Genomic DNA, 22478 nt, shown 5'->3' on the forward strand with positions numbered 1-22478 from the left:
ATTTTTTTATGGATGGAGGCTTTTTATTTAACTTCTTTTGGACTGAAGCATGCAACACCCGCTGAGTGGCATTAAACAGCTTGAAAGATCAAAGACGATTTTTAATATAACTCCGACTGGATTCGTCTGAAAGAAGAAAGTCATATACACCTAGGATGACTTGAGGGTGAGTAATTTATGGACTAATTTTCATTTTTGGGTGAACTAACCCTTTAAGGTGTCTAGCAAGGGTAATTGGCTATGTCATAGCAACTGATAATCCACATTGAAGAAGAAAACATTTAGCCTACTTATGGGATAATACACAGCCTGCCGGTACTGTCACTGTGTTAGGCTGCGTTTACCAACATATGTAAATGCCAGGAATATTAAACATATTTTAAAGAAAGCTTGCACATTTCTGTAACATTTAGTTTTAGTTTAGTTTAGTTTTTTTAAGAACTGTCGAAACACCGCACAGACCGGGTAAACCGATGGTCCAGCAGTTATTCAAAGAGGAGCGCGCTTGAAGCCAGTGGTTGTTTCACAGCGGAGCGCGTCGGCATCGCGTCTGCTCATGTGTTCAGTTTATCGGGGCTCTGTGTTATGAAGGAGACAGCGGAGTTTCACTTCTCTCTGAGAGAACCGGTTCTTTGGGAACGCCCGTTGATGCAGCAGCAGATTAAACTTTCAGTTTCGATATTAGGCTACCACACTGACTTCAAGATTTGTTGTGCCACATAGTTTCAGTGCGCACTAAGCAGTGGCATTCGAGATCGTTTACGTGCCTCTCTTTTTGACTCTGGCTCGGAAATTGGTTTCACATGTTGCTTTTGTTCAGATAAGCGATGAAGTCTGTGCTGTGCGCTTTTATGACGGCCGTGATCGCGCTGCAGCGGGCCGAAAGTCTCAAGAGGACTTATTATATTGCCATAAGAGAGGAAACCTGGAATTACGCACCAAGCGGCCGAAACCTTATCAATAACCGGAGCATCGAGCGAGATGAGTAAGTTCCTTTACAAACAGGAAAGATAAGGCATGTCTATTTAGGCTACCAGTAACAGTAAAAGTACCTAATAGGCGACGTTTTCATTGTAATAGGCTAGACAACTAATAATCAACACGTAGTATTTTATTATATGTGTGCGTGTGTGTATGTGAGTGAGTGAGTGAGTGTGTGTGTGTTTGTGTGAGTGTGTGTGTGTGTGTGTGTGTGAGTGTGTGTGTGTGGTGTGAGTGAGTGTGTGAGTGAGTGAGTGAGTGATTGCGTGCGTGTGTGTGTGTGGATAAAGCTTCTTGTAAGTGCATGGTGCTGTAGGCTGTTAACACTATTATTATTGACATGGACTCTGAACTGTACACCGTAATAATAACAGTAAATCTGATTGTATGATGGACATTACCATTATTATACCATTATTAATGAATTACCATTATTTACTTATTTATTTATCTGTCTAAATTCCCCTTTAACAGACAAGCGTCGAATTTTCTGTTGAATGGCCCTACCCGGATAGGGAGTGTTTATAAAAAGGCTTTATACAGGCAGTACACAGATGAGTCTTACTCCACCGAGATACCTAAACCTGCCTGGCTCGGCTTCCTCGGACCCATTTTACGGGCTGAGGTCGGAGATGTCATAGAGGTGCACATGAAGAACTTTGCCAGCAGGCCTTATTCTCTCCACCCTCATGGAGTTTTCTATGAGAAGAATTCAGAAGGTTGGCTATACATTATCTCTCTATCAGTTCCTTTACTTTTTTTCCCCCTCCATCCCTTTCCTTCTGTTAATTTTGCTGTCTTTTTATGTTTATCTTTGGATTACAACAGCAATTCAGCATTTCTTGACACACATCCCGTAAATCAATAACAGCAATAAACGAATAGCTTGCAGCAAAGTGTCAAAAACCAACTTTTTTCAGAGCAGTTCAAAGGGCAATCCACCAATTAGACGAGACAACATGAACTTTCAGAAAATAGCTACTTGAAGCAACTACTTTCGTAGCTCAAATTATTAATCTGTAATTAGAAAATGTGCATATATATCAATTAAAAAAAAAAGTTGTATGTTTGCATGTCTGTCTCTCATGAACCTCACATGCAATAAAAATAAGTAACATTTACTTAATTTTCCTTTTGCAAGTTTTTGCACAAAGTTTGTCAAATTTAAGTATGGAATTAAGTAGAATCTACTTAACTAAGTTATGTAAAATTAGCAAAGGATATGCGTAAATTCAACGTGGCCAGTTAAGGGTTCATGAGTAATTTCTACTTAATTCTTTGAAGTTTACTCTGCGATACTCAAGTACATTTCACTCAGTCACAGTTTGTAAACTTTACTCAAACAATGTGGCACTGAAAAAAAAAACTTGCTATTAAAGTATGTGGTTCACTTACTAACTTAAGCAGGTAGATGGCTTGTTGTCCTTTTTAAGATAATATGTTCACTCAATATAGTTATTAATCAAATGAACACAGAGACCTCAAGACTTGGTACACAATACACAATGACGGTAACAATCAGTGGATAGTGTTTGAGTATGAATGGGTCTTTTTGAGTAGAAAATAAATTCCAGATGTCACAAAACAGCAAGTTACTAAACCTAACAACAAAAGTAACCACAAAACAGTGTAAATAGAACAAGAAAACAGTGAAAAATGTAACCTTATTAATTATTCGTGCACCAGTGCATGATGGAAACAACAGGATATTTACTTAAAGAATCCTTGTAAACATAAACAATTCCAAGTAAAATATATTTAGAAGTTTAAACTTTAATTTCTACACACTTAAATTGAATACTAATATAGAATTTAGTCTCTTTATTTAACTCTTGCCTGAACTAAATTATTAAATGTTGAAATTACATTTGTTTTTCTGTAGTATTTACTTCACCACAAAATCATTTTTATCAGTATGATTGGATACACACACAAAAAAAGATTTTTGTCTAAATTTGAATTTTATCCATTTCAATTGTATGCAAATTTTCCAACCATTTGGATTGCATAGTTTTATCAGAAATTAATAAACTTAATGTGATTCATATTCAGTCATACGTAAATGAAACAGGTTAGATTTATGCAATAGTTCACAGCAAAGTCACCAGTGTTAAACACTGCTCAGTGTTCATGTGTATCATCACGTACAATTGAAGCAGTGTTTGGGTTAATGAGATAATTATGTGACGATTGAGGATTAGTGATGAACAGCTGCTGCTAACAAGCGGAATCACTGAAGGAAAAAAAACAACGAGAACAGAAAAAAGAGAATCAGAATCAGAAAAGGCTTTTTTTGCCAAGTGTGATGACAAGTGACAAGACACGAGAACTACATTTGAGTCACAGCCACAGCCTTAGATGAAATCAACTGAAATAAAAGAAGACATAAACTCTCTCAAGATCTCAGCAGAGGACACATTACTAAACGGGTGTTTCCCAAAAGCAACTGTGGTCGCAAGTTCCATCGTTACCAATAGAGTTCAATAGAACAATGCTTAGCAAACAATGCTTTTGGGAAACGCACACCAGATTTACTTTAGTTCTGTCAGATGTCTACAGAAGTTCTTATTGAGAATTACAGAGGTTTAGATGTTGATGATTTATTGAAAATGTTTCGTTTTAAATCGCCACCAAGGAGATCAGTGTTTGCGTTTTCTTGGGCTCTTGACTCTTGAGTTTTTGACATTAGCTTTTATGTGGCTGTTATAACTGAATGTTTGTAAGACATGTTTAATATAATGAAGAAATCCAAGCCAAAAATAAAATGCTGATGCTTATGTTTGATAACATAATCATAATCGTCTACTTGCCTGATATAGAGTTTAATCTCTGATTATATGGGTGATGCATTATTTTTGCGACATTTGTTACAGTAGGATTGTAACTCTACAGCTTGAGATCCAGCAGTATTGTCCAGTATGAAGTGTTTACAAAGCACTTTGTGCACAAAAAGATTTCATCTACATAATTTTACAGACACACACAGACATCAAGAATCAACAATGGTTGACAATCAACAAAACGCTTCATGTCGCAATGCATGCTGGGCACCTGTATAGTACAAGCAACCAATCAGCTGTGAGCAAAGTGACATATATCTGATGCAATAAAGCCACTCCCCTATGTCTCTCGCTTAAAATTAAAGCAGTTTACGGTGAATGAATTTTAGAGACAAAATAATTTTAGAGACAAAGTTGCTGCTGTTCACATTGTATGACGGATCGGCAACAGGAGGTTACACAATGCTTGACTTTACAATAGGAAGAATCGCCGACAGCTGGCTGGTCCACAAACTACGTTTCACAACCAAACGCATGCAAGAAGTGATAGGGAAATAACACAAGATAAAGATACTTTTAATAACATTTTAATAACATTCCCAGTCTTGCATGAGAACTCTTAGAGACTGGAAATGTTATTAAAATGTTATTAAAAGTATCCTCCATTTCTTGGGTCCAAATAGACCGAGACTTTCTCGGAACCGAAGCCATGCATGATATTGTGGTCTTTAACTCCTCCTTGAACTTCCCGCTGCCCTGTATCTTGGTCTCTCATTGGCTGTAGGTCATCGCCGATGTATTTTTCAGTCAGAACTCATTTCACACTCCAGATATTTAGCATGCCAAATATTTCACGGGTGTTGGCGATTCTCTCAGATCACGTCTTTGATAATTCACACTGCGTGATTGTCACTTGCGTGAACGAGCACCGATTTGCCGCCGATTTCGGGCATTTGTCTGCGATTTGGCAAAACCTGTCGGCGAGTGAAAATCGGGGCTAAAATCGTGCAGTGTGAACTCAGCATAAACCTACTCTGAAACTCAAATTCATTCTTCTAATTTGAATGTCAGATTGAAATGAACGCAGTTATTAGAGTAGTTAATCGTTAGCATAGGCACCGCTAACGCTAATATAATGAGCATTAGAATTAAGTTTCTTTATTAACTATTTAATGCTCTTATAACTTTTATTAGGGTAAAAAATAAACAGGAGGACATGATGATATTTACTATTTTTACACACCAGAGGCTTTTAAATGAATTGTGAATCTAAAATATGTGTGTTAGAGAATGTACAAATGGTTAACATTGTTTGTGTCACATCAGTCAGAAAAGCAGTTCTGGGCTTTTTTTTTTTTTTAGCTAACTTAATAAGTAACAACTTAGTTGTTATTCTTGGCTGAATAACTCTAGGTTTTCAAAAGCCCTTTAAAATTAACTATGTACACAGTTTGGATTAAATTAAAGTATAGTCAAATTTTTTAATTAGCATGTTTTTGTGTTTTGCTTTGGTACCGAAATTGGTACCGAGAACCGTGGATTTTCACTGGTATTGGTACCGAATACTGAAATTTTGGTACCGTGACAACACTAGTGCAAACACATGAACACTTAGCAGTGCTTATTTAACACTGCTGTGAATTATTACATACATTTTTATCTGTTTCATTTACGTATGACTGATGCATATGAATCACATTAATTAATTTGTGCTAAAACGATGTAATCTTAATGGATGGAAAATTTGTATGCAATTGAAATACCTAAAATTTAAATTTAGACAAATCTTTTTTTTTTTTTATGTAACCTTTGTGCAACATCTTTGTTTTTATCAGCGTAACAAGTTAACAAGTAACTTTCACCGTCATTTGTATTAGATTTTTTGAGTTTTCAGATTTTTTTGATGAGGTTAAGTTTAACTTTACAGTGTCTACCTCCTGCTTTACGGTGTCTACTTCCATCGCAGGCCAAGTTACTGAATAGGCATTATTGTGTAAACATGTGTTAGTCATGCTTGTGATACCAGCTCCACAACTATTTCCAAATCAGTGTAGCCTCCATAAAATCTGGTTGGACTTGAAAGAAAGGTTGTATATTAAATTTTATACAAAAAGAGCAAGGAAAATCCAGTTTTGATACATCGTGTTACTGTGTTTAAAGTCCTAGATTTGTTGCAATTTGTCAAATTGTGATATGACTCCTCTTTTGCTTTTACTTGAATTCATTACTCTGTATTTTAGGAGCGTTGTATCCAGACGGCACCACTGGTCGTGATAAGAGAGATGATGCAGTGGCTCCAGGTGAGAGCTACACATACACCTGGCAGGTCAAACCAGAGTACGCCCCTACTGAAGCAGATGCCAGCTGTCTCACCTGGATTTACCATTCACATGGAGATGCACCAAAAGACATTGCATCAGGGCTTATAGGAGCTCTGCTCACCTGCAAGAAAGGTAAGGTCCACACACAAGCCCTAATAAACTGTTCACGTGTGGAATCTATTCCCAATAGTTTACTATAGATTGTACAGTATCTCACAGTACCAACTACTTCTTAGCATCAAGCACTAATTCCTCCTAATTTTGAATATTTTTTACCCTTCCTTTCTCTTTTTTAGGCACTCTGGACTCTAGTCAAAAGCGCTCTGATGTGGATGAAGATTTCATTTTGATGTTCAGTGTGGTGGATGAGAACTTGAGCTGGTACTTGGAGGAGAATATTAAAATGTTCTGCTCTGATGAAGATGCAACAAACGAACTTAAGAATAACACAGATGAGGAGTTTAGAGAGTCCAACCTCATGCATTGTAAGTCTCAGGATGTCTCAATCTTTCGCTTAGAAAAATTGGGTTGTTGCTTCTTGTGTTCTGATGAGGACTGTTCTTTTTTATCATAGAAATTAAAAAAGTTTTATTTAAATCAGCTTAACCTTTTATATTAATGCACTGTAAAAAAAAAATCCAATTTTTTCTAATCTTAATTTTACAGAAAATAACTGATTTTCATCAGGTTGTTTTCTTTTGTTTTTAATTGTAGTCAAAATTATCTCTAAATTAACTTCTCGGCTGTTATTTTAAGTATTATGACATTAATGACAAATTACAGTAATTCACAATTTTTTATGCAGAAAATGCATACTGTTTTTTTATGTAGTATTTTTCTGTTTTCTTAAATTATATACAGATGTATGTAAAATTACAAAAATAATCAGTAATTAATACAACAACAAAATGTTACATGATAAAAATGACTGGTAGCAACAGCTGCCACACAAAAACCCATACAATTAAAGTAAAATCTGAAAACACTGTTATTTACAGGTATTTCTTGAATTATTATGATCAAAAACATTCACTGTAAAATAAAATTAAATAAATACAATGTCACATGACTGTCAGCAGCAGAACATGAAACATGAACAGATCTCAGCATCTTCACTCGTTACAAACCAGTCTGACTTTATTTCTTTCACTCACAACCTCTTATTGAGAATTAACTGAGGTTTAGATGTTGATGTTTTATTGAAAATAATGAAGTTTGAAGGCATTTGCTTTAGTTGGGATCTTGACCCTTGACTTTTTAACGTCAGTTTTTCTCTTGCTGCTGTAACTGTGTTTTAAAAGCACATTTGTTATAGCAAAAGTTGTGAGAGACAATCTGATCAGATAAAGTTGGTTATATGATGATTCAATCATCGTGTCGTGGCCCGATTCACTGATCTCATCCAGCGTCTCATCTCTGAGTATATTAGCTGTTCGTTTTGCATTATTTACAGCAGTCTCATGATGTTATGACAGTCAGATATTCTTTTTTATTATTATACAGAGAGTGTTTTGATCTGTGTGTTTTGGACTCTCACAAACATCAAAAATCAACGCATGAATCTCAACAAAGGAGACAATCAACGAAAAGCTTTTTTGTGGCTTGTTTTATGATGTTCAGAGTTGCTCTGTTTATCTGAATATTTTGTAACCTAAAATATTCTGTTGATTGTCACCATTGTTGAGATTCATATGCAGATTCTTGATGTCTGTGAGTCTACATGATATTTCTGCATAATGACTTAAAAACATCAAAGGTGGACAAGATTTTATGTAATAGTATTCTAAGACCTAATGTGAATTTTAATACATCAAAATATTATAATCTGAGATTAAACTCTGGATGAAACCAGTGAGTTAGGCTACTATACGATGATACACAACTTCATCTGATCAGGTTTTTTCTCACAGCATTTGCTATAATAAATGCGCTTTAAAAACACACATTTACAGCAACCAGAGAAAAGCTAGTGTTGAAAAGTCAAGGGTCAAGAGCACAACTAAAGCAAACACTGATCTCCACAACGGTGACTTCAAACTTTATTATTTTCAATAAAACATCAACATCTAAACCTCAGTTAATTCTCAATAAGAGGTTTTGAGTGAAAGAAATAAAGTCAGACTGGTTTGAGTCTGACTTCTGGAGTGAAGATGCTCAGATCTAGAGATCTGTTCATGTTTCATGTTCTGTTGGGATTTAAAGGGTTTCTGTTGTCTGTGTTTTGTGGGTCACCGTTGTGCTGAAGAGCAGGAGAAGACCCAGTGCAGTGTGTGTTTTACTCAAACATACTATACACTTCTGTTCAAAGCAGCTAACATTACACTGTAGCAGTCAAACAGTTTAAAACGTGCTTAATATCATTTTTTTTAATCTTTAGTATTGAAATTGTTAAATTTCACTGGGTTTGGTATTGACTACTGAAATTTTGGTGTCATGATGGTTCACCATCCTACTGGGAATCAAAACCATAGCTTTGGCAAATGCCATGTTCTATTGTTAGAAATACAGTAATGTCTGTAACTAAGGGCAATGTAATTTTTAGCAGATGACACATGACTGTTTTTTTTGCATACTTTCATGGAAAGTACCTTGTTGTATCTGTTCCACTTTGGAACAAAGCCATTCAGAAAAGTTTAGTTTTCCTTTTGATATCCAAAGTTCTCTGCACTCTACAGCTGTTTGTGATCTTAATATCTAAGCCTGACATTTTATTGTTTAAATAAATAATAGACAAAATTATAATTTTCCTTGTATGTATTAATATGTTTAATTATAAAACTCATGTCATTTCATGTCCTTTATTTCTCAATGTCACTCGTTCAGTTTGTTCTCATCTTTTCCCATTAGCAATCAATGGCTATGTTTATGGGAATTTGCCTGCACTGAAAGTGTGTGTCGGACGTACCGTGTCTTGGCATCTCTTCGGCATTGGTAACGAGGTGGACATTCATTCGGCTTATTTCCATGGGCACACCCTCGTGGATCGCATGCACCGCACAGATGTGCTTAGTCTGTTTCCTGCCACTTTTGTCACCGCAACAATGATCCCCAGAACAGAAGGGAAATGGTTGTTAAGCTGCCAAGTCAATGATCATGTACAAGGTAACTGTTCTGTTGTCTTTCTGTCATCTTGTGTGAAGACTAATATTTTCTTCTAGTTGGATGCATTGTTTTTGTCTCTAAGCACTGTTCGATCACTTTCAGTTTTGATTTTTTTGTAGTGTTTTTTCGTTTTTTTTACTGGCACATTTGATCTTTCCTGTTTATTCCATGAGGTTGACACATTGTTTTAGATATTTGAAGATAAATAGATTTAATTGTCTGATGACTGAACAAGATATCACTGCTTATAATCTCTTTTAGTTTAGTTTAACTCTTGAGCTTACCTAAGGGAAGCAAGTAAATTCATGATTTCAAGATATCTTCTCTCTCTCTGTTCTCGTGAGCAGCAGGTATGCAGAGTTTCTATGAGGTCTCGGCCTGTGGGTCCACAGCCTCTGCAACAGAGGCCCCTGGCAAAGAGAGACGTTTCTACATTGCTGCTGAGAAGATGGTTTGGGACTACGCCCCTTTAGGGATGAACTACATGACAAATAAACCACTTTCTGAACCAGACAGGTAAAACTCAGATTTGGAGATGCTTTAATGCATGATTGAGTAACTCAAAACACACTAGAAGGGCTGATCTGAAATTGCTGAGGGATTCTGAAGGCACTTAGGAGTGGTGCTCAGACTTAAGCTTTGCTTGTAACTGTTATTGAATAAATTCTGATTGGATAAACTTTTTCCACTATTCGTTAGGACACATACAATGCTTGAAAACAGAAAGAAGCAGTAGAAAACAACTGTAAATATATAAAAAGAGTTTATTTATTTAGAATTTATGTAATTAATGTAATGATTACATATAATTGCTGCTTGCGGGTCTGGTATTATCTCTTGTTTATACGTAATTTTACTTTTATTTTTTATTTATAATATGCATGTTAATGTTGTCATTGTATTAGAGTTTTTACGTTAATGTCTTTCTTTTCCTGCAGTGACTCTGAACCGTACTTCAGTCGTGATGGTGGTAAGCTGGGTGGAAAATACCTGAAGGCCAGATACATTTCATACACTGATGACACATTTACTACCAAAACACATTTTGCGGGCTCAGATGTGCATCTTGGAATTCTGGGTAAAATCCTCACTTGTGTCTTACATGTTTTAGAACACTGATATGTGTTTGATAATATTTTAAAATTGACGAATTGAAATTGGCAACTGACCTGAATGGCTTAGCTGCAACGTTTAAAAGATTTAAGAGGTCAAAAAAAAAGAATGCATATATGAATGGTTAACAATAAGACCAGTAACATACAATAAAGAAAAAAGATGGTTAATTTTGACTTCCTGCCAACTTTAAAGTTTTTAAATAAGAAGTATGGGAATATGTCCTAGAGGTAATATCATGCTGTGATGTATGAGTACTTTTCACTTTTATTCATGTAGTTTAAATGATTCTCTACACCCCTTCCCCACTCCCACTGTAGGTCCGGTCATGAAAGCAGAGACTGGTGATGTTATCATTGTGACATTCTTTAACAATGCCACACAGGACTACAGCCTTCAGCCACACGGTCTGCATTATGAGAAGGCCTATGAAGGAGCAAAGTATCAGGATGGTAAGTTATTTACAGCTACAGCTATACACACAGATATGCACATAGATCATCATTTTAGGGGTTCTAAATGAGACGAAAGCCAAGTAGGGGGCATTCACACAAAAAAAAGCTTAAGAACCTCTGCTGTGACATTTCATTTGGAAACTGAACGGCAATGAACACAAAGAATAATAATTGACCGCTTCATACACACATTGCGCAACATTTGGCTACAATATTGAAAACACAAAGCATAAGTCTAAGTTTTAAGTCATAAGTCAAAGATTTTAGAATCTTTTTTCTCCACAGGTACTCAGAAAGCTGGAGCCTCTGTGGCTCCTGGTAAAAAATTCACCTACCGTTGGAAAGTAATTGAAGGTCCCTCCAGTAGTGATCCTCCTTGTCTTTCCTACTTGTACTATTCTGCTGTTGATCCTGTTCGGGACACTAACTCTGGTTTATTTGGACCCATACAAGTGTGCAAGAAAGGTGTTCTTGATGGAAGTGGCCATCAGGTAACAAACTTACAAAGACCTACACAGACAATTTGGTACAAAATAGGGCAAAAATTAAAGTGAAAAGTTTTTTTTTTTTTTACCAACCTCAAGATATCAAGATTATTTTATATGAGCTGTTTTATATAATTGGATATATAATTCGTAAATCAAGCAGGGGCTATAGCAAGTTTAGGATTAAATGTCAGTTTGTAGATATTAATAAACTTATATTTCTATAAATTAAAGAAAAAAAAACTTTTATCATTTTTTTTTCTTCAGGGTTGATTGTTTGAAGAATGCAGTCAACACTGCAGTTTGTAGACAAGTCAAATTTATTTGTCTTTTCAGCATCAGTTTAAACAGAAAATCATATATGGATGTGCACGTATTGCATTTAATAGTTAACTATAAAAAATGATTTACTACAGATTGAATTGTTTTTACTATAGATTGTGCAAAAATGCTAAATATGATTTTAATATTATGTTACATGGGACATTCCAAAAACCCCATTTTAATGGCTATGATACAGATTTTGAATGTGTTTGAAACTAGTTACTTTTTATAATAAAATAATTATGTTAAATAACAGTTTTATCTAATAGGTCTCACACACACACAAAAAAAAAGATTTGTGCCTCTAATGCTTTAAAAAAAATCATGGGACACCAAAGTGTACCTTATTCGTGAAATGTGCCACATATGTAATGCACCTGTTACTTTTCAGACTATGGATGACTATAATGGCTTATGTGTTTTGTGTGTGTGTGTGTGTGTGTGATGTTTTTCCATGTTGCGGGTGTGTCTCTTAAGCATGCTGACAAAATTCAGCATGAGTTTTTTCTGCTGTTCTCTGTGATGGACGAGAATGAAAGCTGGTATCTGGAAGAGAACATTGAAAAGTTTGGAAGCAGTGATTCAGGTCCAGCTAATGAAGAGTTTCATGAAAGCAATAAGATGCATGGTATGTCTATATGTGTTTGTGTGTGTTTAATCACACGTTCATGTGTATTTAGATCCCCAATTTGTGAATACACAAATTTATGGTTTGACCATATTCTAATTAAGTATGTGTGTGTTCCTTCTCAGCGGTGAATGGCTTAATGTATGGAAACCTGGAAGGTCTGGACTTGTGTAACGGGGAACACGTTATGTGGCACATACTTGGCTTGGGCACTGAGGTGGATATCCATGGGGTCTATTTCGAGGGTAACACGTTTCGACGAGACGGAATGAACCGTGACACTCTCAGTGTCTTCCCGCATACCACAGTGACTGTTAGCATGACACCTGACAATGATGGTAAGCCACAGCGCTTTTACATCAGGGATATGTGGGTGTGTAAATGCCTGTACACTCATACAGTATGACTTGCTTTGAAACGTAACTTGTAATGCTTTTACTAATAATGATTTTAATGTTGTGCCAGATCCTAACCCAACTAACAATGTTTGTTTCCAAGAATGTTCTGGAAAAGTTATTTGGAGGAATACTGGAGGAAATAAATAGAAAATTAATACAAATATATGCATATACAGTGGGTACGGAAAGTATTCAGACCCCCTTAAATTTTTCACTCTTTGTTATATTGCAGCCATTTGCGGCTGCAATATAACAAAGAGTGAAAAATTTAAGGGGGTCTGAATACTTTCCGTACCCACTCTATACTTGGTAAATGGATGCTAATGAAATCACAGACCTGCAACACTGTTTCCAATGAGTAAATCATGAAAATTCCAAAAAGTCAAGTATTCAGCGATCTCATTTGATGGTTTCAAATGAGATTTAAAGAGTTTACTGAATAATAATTGAGCAAAAGAAAACCCTCTGGCCAAATAGAAGGAACGAAGAAATAGAGCGAACACAACATGATTGATGATTCCAAGCACAAGTCTATGTTTCTGTATGGTATTCAAAATTGGAAGCAGCTCTTTTGCTTAGAGACTGGCATGGGCGACAACAGACTTGTGAGATGATTGAGGCAGGGGTTGTAGTCGGGGGAGAGCTGCAGAATAGTGATCATTAGAGACTGGCTTATAAATGAGTGATCCTGCTAGTCATTTAGGTCTGCTTTGCAATCCTAGCTGGTCCTGGCATGATGCGTTATGGCCTTAGGGTCTGCATCGAGGGATTGTCTGGTTGTAGAGGTCTGTGTAGGTGTTCGCTGAACATAAAGGGCTGTTTTTTGGTATTTGGGCGCAAGTCCAACATCTGGCCTGTATACAGAATAACTGTGGTGACCTTGCTGAACATAAAGGGCTGTTTTTTGGTATTTGGGCGCAAGTCCAACATCTGGCCTGTATACAGAATAACTGTGGTGACCTTGGGATAAGAGTGACACAGACAAAGCAGTAACTGCCAGCTTCAAAGTTTGTGGTGTATACATGTTCTAATGATAATAATGAATTAACAATATTAAGAAGCGTTCTTGACCCCAGCTTGGTTCCAGACTGTGATACAAAATGATAATTGTAGCACCATTTTACAATTTCAACAGTTTAAAGTGAGTAGCACATCAAAACAATGGACATTCTGAGCACATTCTGATATTGTTAAACTGTTTTGTTGGATATTGTGGGATTTTGCATTCAAAATGTTGAGCAAGTCTTCATGACAGAAAAGGTCCAGTTAGCTCTAGCAGATTTGCGCCAGAGCTAACCAAAGAGGAACTTAACAAAATGTAATGGTGCAACAATTGTGCGAGAGAAGAGGCACAACTCACTGTCAATGTGACATTGGATATCAGAACACACAAGGACTAACTAACTAGTCTTTAAAATGCAATAGGATATCCTGTTTTGGTTTTAACATGACCTTTTTATATGGTTTGTGGATTGAGTCATGTTCAAGTTTCAGTTAAAGAGTGACTCACACATACTATGGGCACTTCAGCTGGAGATCGTGACAGGGAGAAGGTGGGGTAGGAGGGTTTGTACAGTTATTTTAAAGTAGAGTTAATTTCTGAGTTTATTCATGCAATTTACAGGCCCCACATGGTATTAACTCTTTCCCCGCCAGCATTTTTTTATTTATTTTTTTAAGTTGCCAGCCACTGCCAGCATTTTTGATTATTTTCACAAAACTTTCATGGCCCCCAGAATATTTTGTTGTTTGAATTTCTGAACATGCGATATGTCAAATAAGAATGAACAGAGCCTCTGCTTTTAAGCAACAAACCCGTTTTATTCTAGCTTCATTCATTATTTTTTTATCAACACTGGAATGTGGCTAAGTTTCATTTAAAAAAGCAACATTGTGAACAAAAAGCTGAGAAAATTGCGTTTTTATCAATAATTATATCATATAAATGATCAAAATATAGATGGAGTAGATCACTTCCATCAACACCCCCAAAGCTTCACAGTCCTAAACCACTTCCAGGGTCGACATTTCATTCAGTAACTTTAGGCAGTATTGATTTATATGCTTTTTAATATCTGATTATTCTATTATTTTGCATATGCATCTGCTTACATATGTGATCGCTTGTTTCTGCCTCTTCGCCGTGTTTTGATCCAGACATTCTGTACTCTTTCAGAAGATGTGTAATTGCGCCCCCTACCATATAACAGTGAAAACACAGAAAGCCAGAAAATTCAGTCAGCGATGGAGAAAGAGTTAAAGAAAAGCTGTCCAACATTTTTTTAACACATTTCAGCCATCTATCCTGACAAACCTTCATTCCATCTCAGTCCAGGATAAGTCATAGTGTCGTGCATATTTACTAGGCTGCTTGCAATGCTGAAAATAAAATCTGAAACACAAGATAAAATGAAAATCAGTTTTGTTCTCATGAAAGAATCGTGGCACCGACAGTGTGTTATGCTGACTTTAGATAACCTCACCTCATGTCGAGGACAGCAATAGACTGCTGCAGGTATGACGTCAGAACTCAGATCCCTCATGATATTCCTATGGGGTTTTAGAATGTTTTTTTTTTCAATTTATGAGTAAAATAAGGTTTGCGTACCCATTTATGAATCAAGCTAACACTTAGTTGTGTAGTATATGCCACCTTGGGTTAAATCCCAACAGTATGTGTGAGTCACTCGAAACTCGAACATGACTCTGCAAACCATATAATAGGTCAAGTTACAACCAGTAAAACAGTTGATCTGCTATTTGTAAACATTAGACCTAAAATAATATGATAATATTAATCCAAGTACCATTCACAATGTATACCATTCTAGACATTCACTGCAATACTTTATCTCTGGTCATCCATTGTTGTGCCCATTTGTCATCTACTCATCACTGCGCTGTACTGCTGAACCTGTACTGTGTAACAATAACTGCTGTTCATCACCTGCTCTACCACTACTCCGCCCTGTTGACTGCTGTTACCCACTCAGACAGGGATTATTACAAAACAAACTCCCTTAATGGGTTTGTTGAGGGTGCTTTGGGAGTCTGTACTAAACATGGTGCTTGAGGAAAATATTTGGTACTCAATCCTTGACTGAATACACACATCACACTTTATGCCAGACACACTCATTCAGTTCAGGGTGGTGCACAGGACTCACTTGTCCAGAGCTAAACTAAACTAAATATTTCCTGACCTCGATTCAACCTGCCTTCGCTGAAGCATCTACAATACTAGACTCTTTCTAGTCCTGTTCCAACTTGAGTCGTTTCTGGGGGAGAGTTTTTAGGTGTCTTTTCTTTTTCTCAACAGACCCTATAACCCCCTAACAGCATTGTTTGGTATTCTTTCTAAACTGACCACTTTGAAAGTACAGCCTTTGAAACTTCACTGGCTAGACCACTTAATAACAGAAAGTCAGCAGTCCTTCCTGTTTATTGCCACTGGGTTTTAGATTTATTTGCATGCTCTTAAATGAAGTGACAGTGAGACAGAAAACTGAACACAAAATTTGGGAACTGTTCTTGGAATATTTTCATGAGACAAAATGTTATCCTCACTATTTTTTCCTGCCCATTTTTATCTCAAATTTCCAGTTCATTTGTGATGCCACATAATATATGACAATACTGACGTTATATTTAGCAATTTACACAGCAAAAAGTGGTTTCACAAACACAAAATGCTCAGCAGCAACACAGACGGGAACATATTTTTTTTGAGCTGTCACAACAGAAAAATATTACCACCAATGTAACATCCAGACAAACTATATCAAACATACTGTGTCATCTACATTGGAGTAGTTTAATCATGACTTAATTATTAATTATTTGATCAGCTACATTATAATCCAAAAGATTATGGGAACAGCTAGGGTTCAAGGGGGTGTAGGATTTGGCACGACAATGGTGTAATAAAGTTAGGGAAGATTAGATGCTTTTATGTACAGTTGCTAGGTATAAAATGTATAATGTATGAAAAGCTTGTTATCCCTTGCCAAACAGAAGTATACTTCAAGTTTATTTTAAGTATACTTTATGTAGTAAGTATACAAATATCAGTGTACTAGTAGTATACTTGTAAGTGTACTATTTCAATACTCCTTGGGACTAAATTGGCCCACTTTCTAGTATATAAAAGTATACTTTTAAGTATATGTCCCTATGTAGGTATTAATTTGTATTAGGGTTGCAAAAAAGTGGAAAATTTCCAGTAAATTTTTTGGAATATTCCAGGGATGTTTGGAAAGTTTCCGGAAATTTACCGAAAATTTTCTACCCCTTTGCAACCCTAATTTGTATAGATTTTGTTATATGAATATCTGAACATACAAAACATCAAAAGAAAGAACAGGGTATCTGCTTGTAAACAAAAACATAATGGGTCGACATTTTATTCCATAACGTTACACAGTTTTGATGCTGTTTTATGTCTGATGATCGTGTTAGATTATGTGGAAGCATCTGTTGTTTCAGTTTCTTCTTCACTTGTGTTTTTTGGAAATTCTGTACGGAAGATGTGTCATAGCACCGCCTACCATATAACAATGAAAACACGGATTCCCGGAGCACAAGTATAGCTATATATTTAGACTTTTTCTAAGTATAAGTCAAGTATACTTAAATGTCATTTTAAGCATATTTCTGAGAAGTACATAAAAAGTAGACTCAAAGTACACTTTCCTATTTTTAGTTTAAAAGAAGTATACAAATAGAACACTTGAATAAACTTATTTTTTGTAAGGGATTGTTGTTTTGTCAAATGATTAAAAGATATAAACAAAATGCAGATTATATTATTCTTTTGACAGTAAACATTTGCTCATCAGTATGCTCTTCTATCTCAGGCCAGTTTGAGCTGAGCTGTCGTACAGCTGAACACTACAAAGCTGGCATGCGTCAACATTACGAAGTCAAGGCCTGTTCGACAGTGACTCCTGCAGCAGAACATTTCACCTCCACGGTGTGGTACTATATAGCAGCAGAGGAAGTTGAGTGGAATTATGCCCCAAACCGCACATGGGAATTGGAGAAACACAATACTACACTGGAGGAAAGGTATACACACAAAGTTAAAAGCATATGTGTGCTTGAGATTCTATATTTCACACAAAGCTAGCCACACAGTTTTACCTATTTACTGTTATTTTAGGATTACAAGAATGTGTACACATTTAGACACATTGATGCACACATTATCGTTTTTATCCCCTTTTCTTTCCTGCTTTACCCAGCCCTGGAAGTGTTTTTCTTGAACAATCAGAAAATCAGATTGGTGGTAAATATAAGAAAGTGGTGTTTCGTGAATTCATAGATGAAACCTTTACCAAAAGGAAACCCAGGCGTCCAGAGGAGGAGCACTTGGAAATAATGGGTATGGCACATCTGACTTTGGAAGTGTGAATTGTAAACTCCTTTTTTTCTTCTGAAAACACTCCTTAAGATTTAGTTGTAAATCTTGTAATTCTGTAAGTCGTTTTTTAAACCTGCTTCTCAATAATCATACATACATGCATATACAGTAAATGTGTGTGTGTGTTTGTATATATATATATATATATATATGTGTGTGTGTGTGTGTGTGTATATATTGTTGCGACTGAGCTCATGGGGAAATATGAATAATTAATCATAACTAGTTATAATTAATTATAAATATTTAGATCCGCTGTAGATATTTAGCTGACCTCTCAGGGTCAACTGTCTGTCAATTCTAAGAACGTTAATTTCCTGATTAAGGTAAATAACTTTCTTACTGTACAGTTCTACAGAGAGCCTGTGGAGATCAAAATTGGAGAAGAATCTATAAATACTTGATTTTTTCTGAAATATTGTTCATCTTCATAGCTCAAAATATGAAGGAATATTAGCTGTGGGTATACCACTGTTATACTAACATGTTTAACAAAATAACAAGATATTTCAACAAAAATTTTTATTTTGTGAAAAACAGAGTGATCAAAATTAGAAAACAGTAACCACTGTAGCACGAAAGAAGATTACAACTAACATTTTGGAAGGTTACAGCTGATCGAAAATTAGTAGGAAGTGTAGAAGCCCCTGCTTTGAGTGACTTCAGCACATCTGCAGCCGCAGGACATTAGTAGTTTCTCTCTCTGCGCTGGTGTGATCTTGGTCTACTCTTCTTCAAGTCTCTTCCATAGATCATGGGCTGTAGTGGGTTTCTTAGCCATAACTTTCCGCCAAAGATTTTCCAGAGATTTTCAGTCGGGTTTAGATCAGGACTCTGGGCCAGCCATTTAATTATTTCAGTGTTCTCAGCTTCAAGGAACTGCTTTTTCCATTTTGCAGTGTAACGGGGACATTGACTTGCATGAAAATTGCAGGCTGATTGGGAGATGCTTGCAGGGAAGGAACCGCATGTTGCTGAAGGAGGTTCTAAACATTTGCATTCTTCTGACGTGTATCTGTATAAGAGGCCCAACTCCTGCTGCAGAAAACATCCCCCAAACCGTGACACTTCCTCCTCCACCTTTCATTTACTTCTTTACGCACTCAGGCTTCAGTCTTTCCCCAGTTTGTTTCCCATCTGACCCAAATAAATTAAACTTGCTCTCATCACTAAAGTGAACTTTGGACCAGTTCTCTCTCCACACAACAAGCTCCTCAGCAAAGGTGAGCTCAGCCTTCTTATTCTTTCTGCTGATGAGAGGCTTCATTACTGCAGAGTGCGCTTTCAGTCCGACTTATATTAAACGTTGAGACAGATCCATACCCTGTTCAGCACTGAACTGGTAAGCAATTCCAGCTGCAGTGCTGAACCGATTCCCCATTGAGAGTCTCTGCATCATACTGTCCTCTCGTGCATTTGTCTTACATGGACAACCAGCCTTTTTGGGGGACTTGAATAAATTATTATCATTGTAAAGCTGCGAAATTTGAGAAATCACAGATTTGGAACGACAATCTTCTCTTGCAGTGGCTGAAAGGGTCATCCCTTTGGCCTTCATCTGGACCACCTCCTGTCGCAGGCTTTCAGTCACCTTAGAGTGGCCCGCCATCTTGCAATCTCAGTGAAAATTGGAGGAATGCTGCTAGTTAAATAGGGTTTTTCAGATAATTAAGGGAATCAGTACCAGGCACCAAATTAACACCAATAACTTGGAGGTATATGTAAGTGTTCTCTAATTTTGATCAGAGTGACCTTGAAATTTAGGACATTGTAGGTTGTACTCTAATTTTGATCTCCACTGTGTATATACATATATATATACAGTGGTGTGAAAAAGTGTTGGCCCCCTTCCTGATTTCTTATTTTTTTGCATGTTTGTCACACTTTAATGTTTCAGATCATCAAACAAATTTAAATATTAGTCAAAGATAACACAAGTGAACACAACATGCAGTTTTTAAATGAAGGTTTTTATTATTAAAGGAAAACAAAATCCAAAACTACATGGCCCTGTGTGAAAAAGTGTTTGCCCCCTAAACCTAATAACTGGTTGGGCCACCCTTAGCAGCAACAACTGCAATCAAGCATTTGCGATAACTTGCAATGAGTCTGTTACAGCGCTGTGGAGGAATTTTGGTCCACTCATCTATGCAGAATTGTTGTAATTCGACTGTTTCCGTGTGAGTGTACCATACACTTAGACCCACAAGCAACCCCAGTAGTTCATCCACCCAGACGTATTCCTCTTGCATTACGCAGCCGTCTTAAAGAGGAACTTGAGAGCATGGAAAGACAGGGTGTTATCGTTAAAGTCACAGAGCCAACCGAATGGGTTAACTCCATGGTTGTAGCCGAAAAACCACGCACAGGTCAGCTGAGAGTGTGCCTGGACCCAAGGAACCTTAACAAGGCCATTAAGCGACCTTACTACCCTTTACCCACTCTTGAAGATATAACATCCAAGCTCGCTGATGCCAAATATTTTAGCGTTCTAGATGCCAGATCGTGTTATTGGGCCATTAAGCTCACTGAGGAGTCGTCAAGACTAACTACTTTCAACACGGTCTTTAGGCGTTACCGTTTCTTACGCCTCCCCTTCGGACTGATTTCAGCCCAAGATGAGTTCCAGCAAAAAATTGATGAAATGTATGAAGGTTTGAATGGGGTCATGGCCATAGTCGACGACATTCTCATTTATGGAAAGACCAAAGCAGAGCATGATGAAAACCTCCATGCTATGCTTCAGCGTTCAAGAGAGAGAGGAGTCAAGCTCAATCCAGAAAAAAGCGTGATCTGTGCTACAGAGGTGAGCTATTTTGGGCATCTGCTCACTGCTGAAGGGGTAAAGCCAGACCCGGCCAAAGTTGCTGCTGTGAGAGACATGGAACCACCTAAATACAAAGGAGAACTCGAGACAGTGCTAGGTATGATCAATTACCTCTCCAAATTTGCACCTGGCCTTTCCGATGTCAATGCACCACTGCGACAGCTCCTTAAGGAGTCAAGTGAGTTTGTTTGGGATGTCCAACACGACAAAGCTTTCAAGAAGATGAAGGAGCTACTCACATGTGAACCAGGCCCAGTCTTAGCCTATTTTGATCCTCACAAAGAGATCAGATTACAGGTCGATGCCTCCAAGTACGGGCTCGGGGCAGTACTGATGCAGGATGGAAGACCTATCGCATACTCATCAAAGTCCCTCTCTGAGAGTGAAATCAATTATGCTCAAATAGAGAAAGAACTCTTTGCAATACTGTTTGGCTGTAAGCGTTTCCATCAATACATCTATGGCCGTCAAGTCGTTGTTGAGAGTGACCACAAGCCCCTTGAGTCAATAATGCGGAAGCCTCTGGCATCAGTTCCCCCAAGGCTTCAGAGGATGATCCTTCAGCTCCAGAAGTATAACTTCACCATAATACATCGACCAGGCAAGGACATCCCTGTTGCAGACACATTATCCAGAAAGTCGTTGTCTGACCAGGATACGAGCCTCAGTGAAGGAATGGATATTCAGGTGCACACAGTGTACAGCAGCCTTCCTGTCAGTGACTCAAAATTGGAGGAAATCAGAGCTCAAACTGAAAAGGACCCACAGTTTCAGATATTGAAAGGAGTCATACAAAGAGGTTGGCCTGAAGAGAAAAGAAAGTGTCCCCTGAGTGTGTCTGAATTCTGGAACCACCGTGATGAGCTTTCATACCTGCATGGAATAATATTCAAAGGTGAGAAGATTGTCGTTCCCAGAAGCCTTCGTTCAGACATGCTGTCACGCATACATGCCAGTCACCTAGGCATCGAGAAGAGCAAGCAGAGGGCCCGTGACATCATGTTCTGGCCTGGGATGGGGAAAGAAATTGAGAACATCATCAGCAAGTGTTCGATCTGCCTCACGTATCGCCCCTCCAACACCAAAGAGCCCATGATCAGTCACAAAATCCCAGATAGGCCATGGCAAGTAGTGGCTACTGATTTGTTCACCTGGAACAACGAGGACTATCTTGTGACAGTTGACTATTACAGCAGATATTTTGAGCTGGACAAGCTCCACAGTACAACCTCTGCTGCTGTGATAAGTAAATTAAAGGCTTCTTTTGCACGGCACGGCATTCCCGAAGCTGTCATCTCAGACAACGGCCCCCAGTACAGCTCTGGTGAGTTTGAATCATTTGCAAAAACATGGGAATTTACACATACTACCACAAGCCCATACCACCCACAAAGTAATGGTTTAGCAGAGAAATCTGTGCACACTGCAAAGATGTTACTGGGAAAAGCCAAAGCTGACAAAAGTGACCCATACCTTAGTCTCCTGGAGTATTGCAACAGCCCTGTTGATGGATTCAAGTCCCCAGCTCAGCTGTTAATGAGTCGCCATCTGCGGTCAACCCAATACCAATCAGCAGCTCCTGCCAAAGGTTTGTCAGCTTTAAGGATGTCAGAGCAAAGAGGCTGCACAAGCAACAACACCA

At 37.5% G+C, this 22478-nt stretch overlaps 1 protein-coding gene across 1 annotated transcript; it reads left to right on the forward strand.

Moving 5' to 3' along the window:
* Positions 1-492: 492 nt before the first annotated feature.
* Positions 493-22424, forward strand: LOC107661334 (hephaestin-like protein 1; the record flags this gene model as incomplete). Its single annotated transcript, XM_016450855.1, has 14 exons — positions 493-985; positions 1456-1700; positions 6002-6214; positions 6379-6567; positions 8930-9184; positions 9532-9700; positions 10123-10262; positions 10618-10749; positions 11038-11243; positions 12039-12189; positions 12315-12527; positions 17444-17654; positions 17831-17993; positions 20768-22424. Coding segments are annotated over exons 1-14 (4102 nt in total), but the record flags the coding sequence as incomplete, so codon positions are not given.
* Between the last annotated feature and the right edge of the window lie 54 nt (positions 22425-22478).

Source organism: Sinocyclocheilus anshuiensis, unplaced genomic scaffold (assembly GCF_001515605.1).
Source record: "Sinocyclocheilus anshuiensis isolate Anshui unplaced genomic scaffold, SAMN03320099.WGS_v1.1 scaffold707, whole genome shotgun sequence".
Classification (NCBI taxonomy): Eukaryota; Metazoa; Chordata; class Actinopteri; order Cypriniformes; family Cyprinidae; genus Sinocyclocheilus; species Sinocyclocheilus anshuiensis.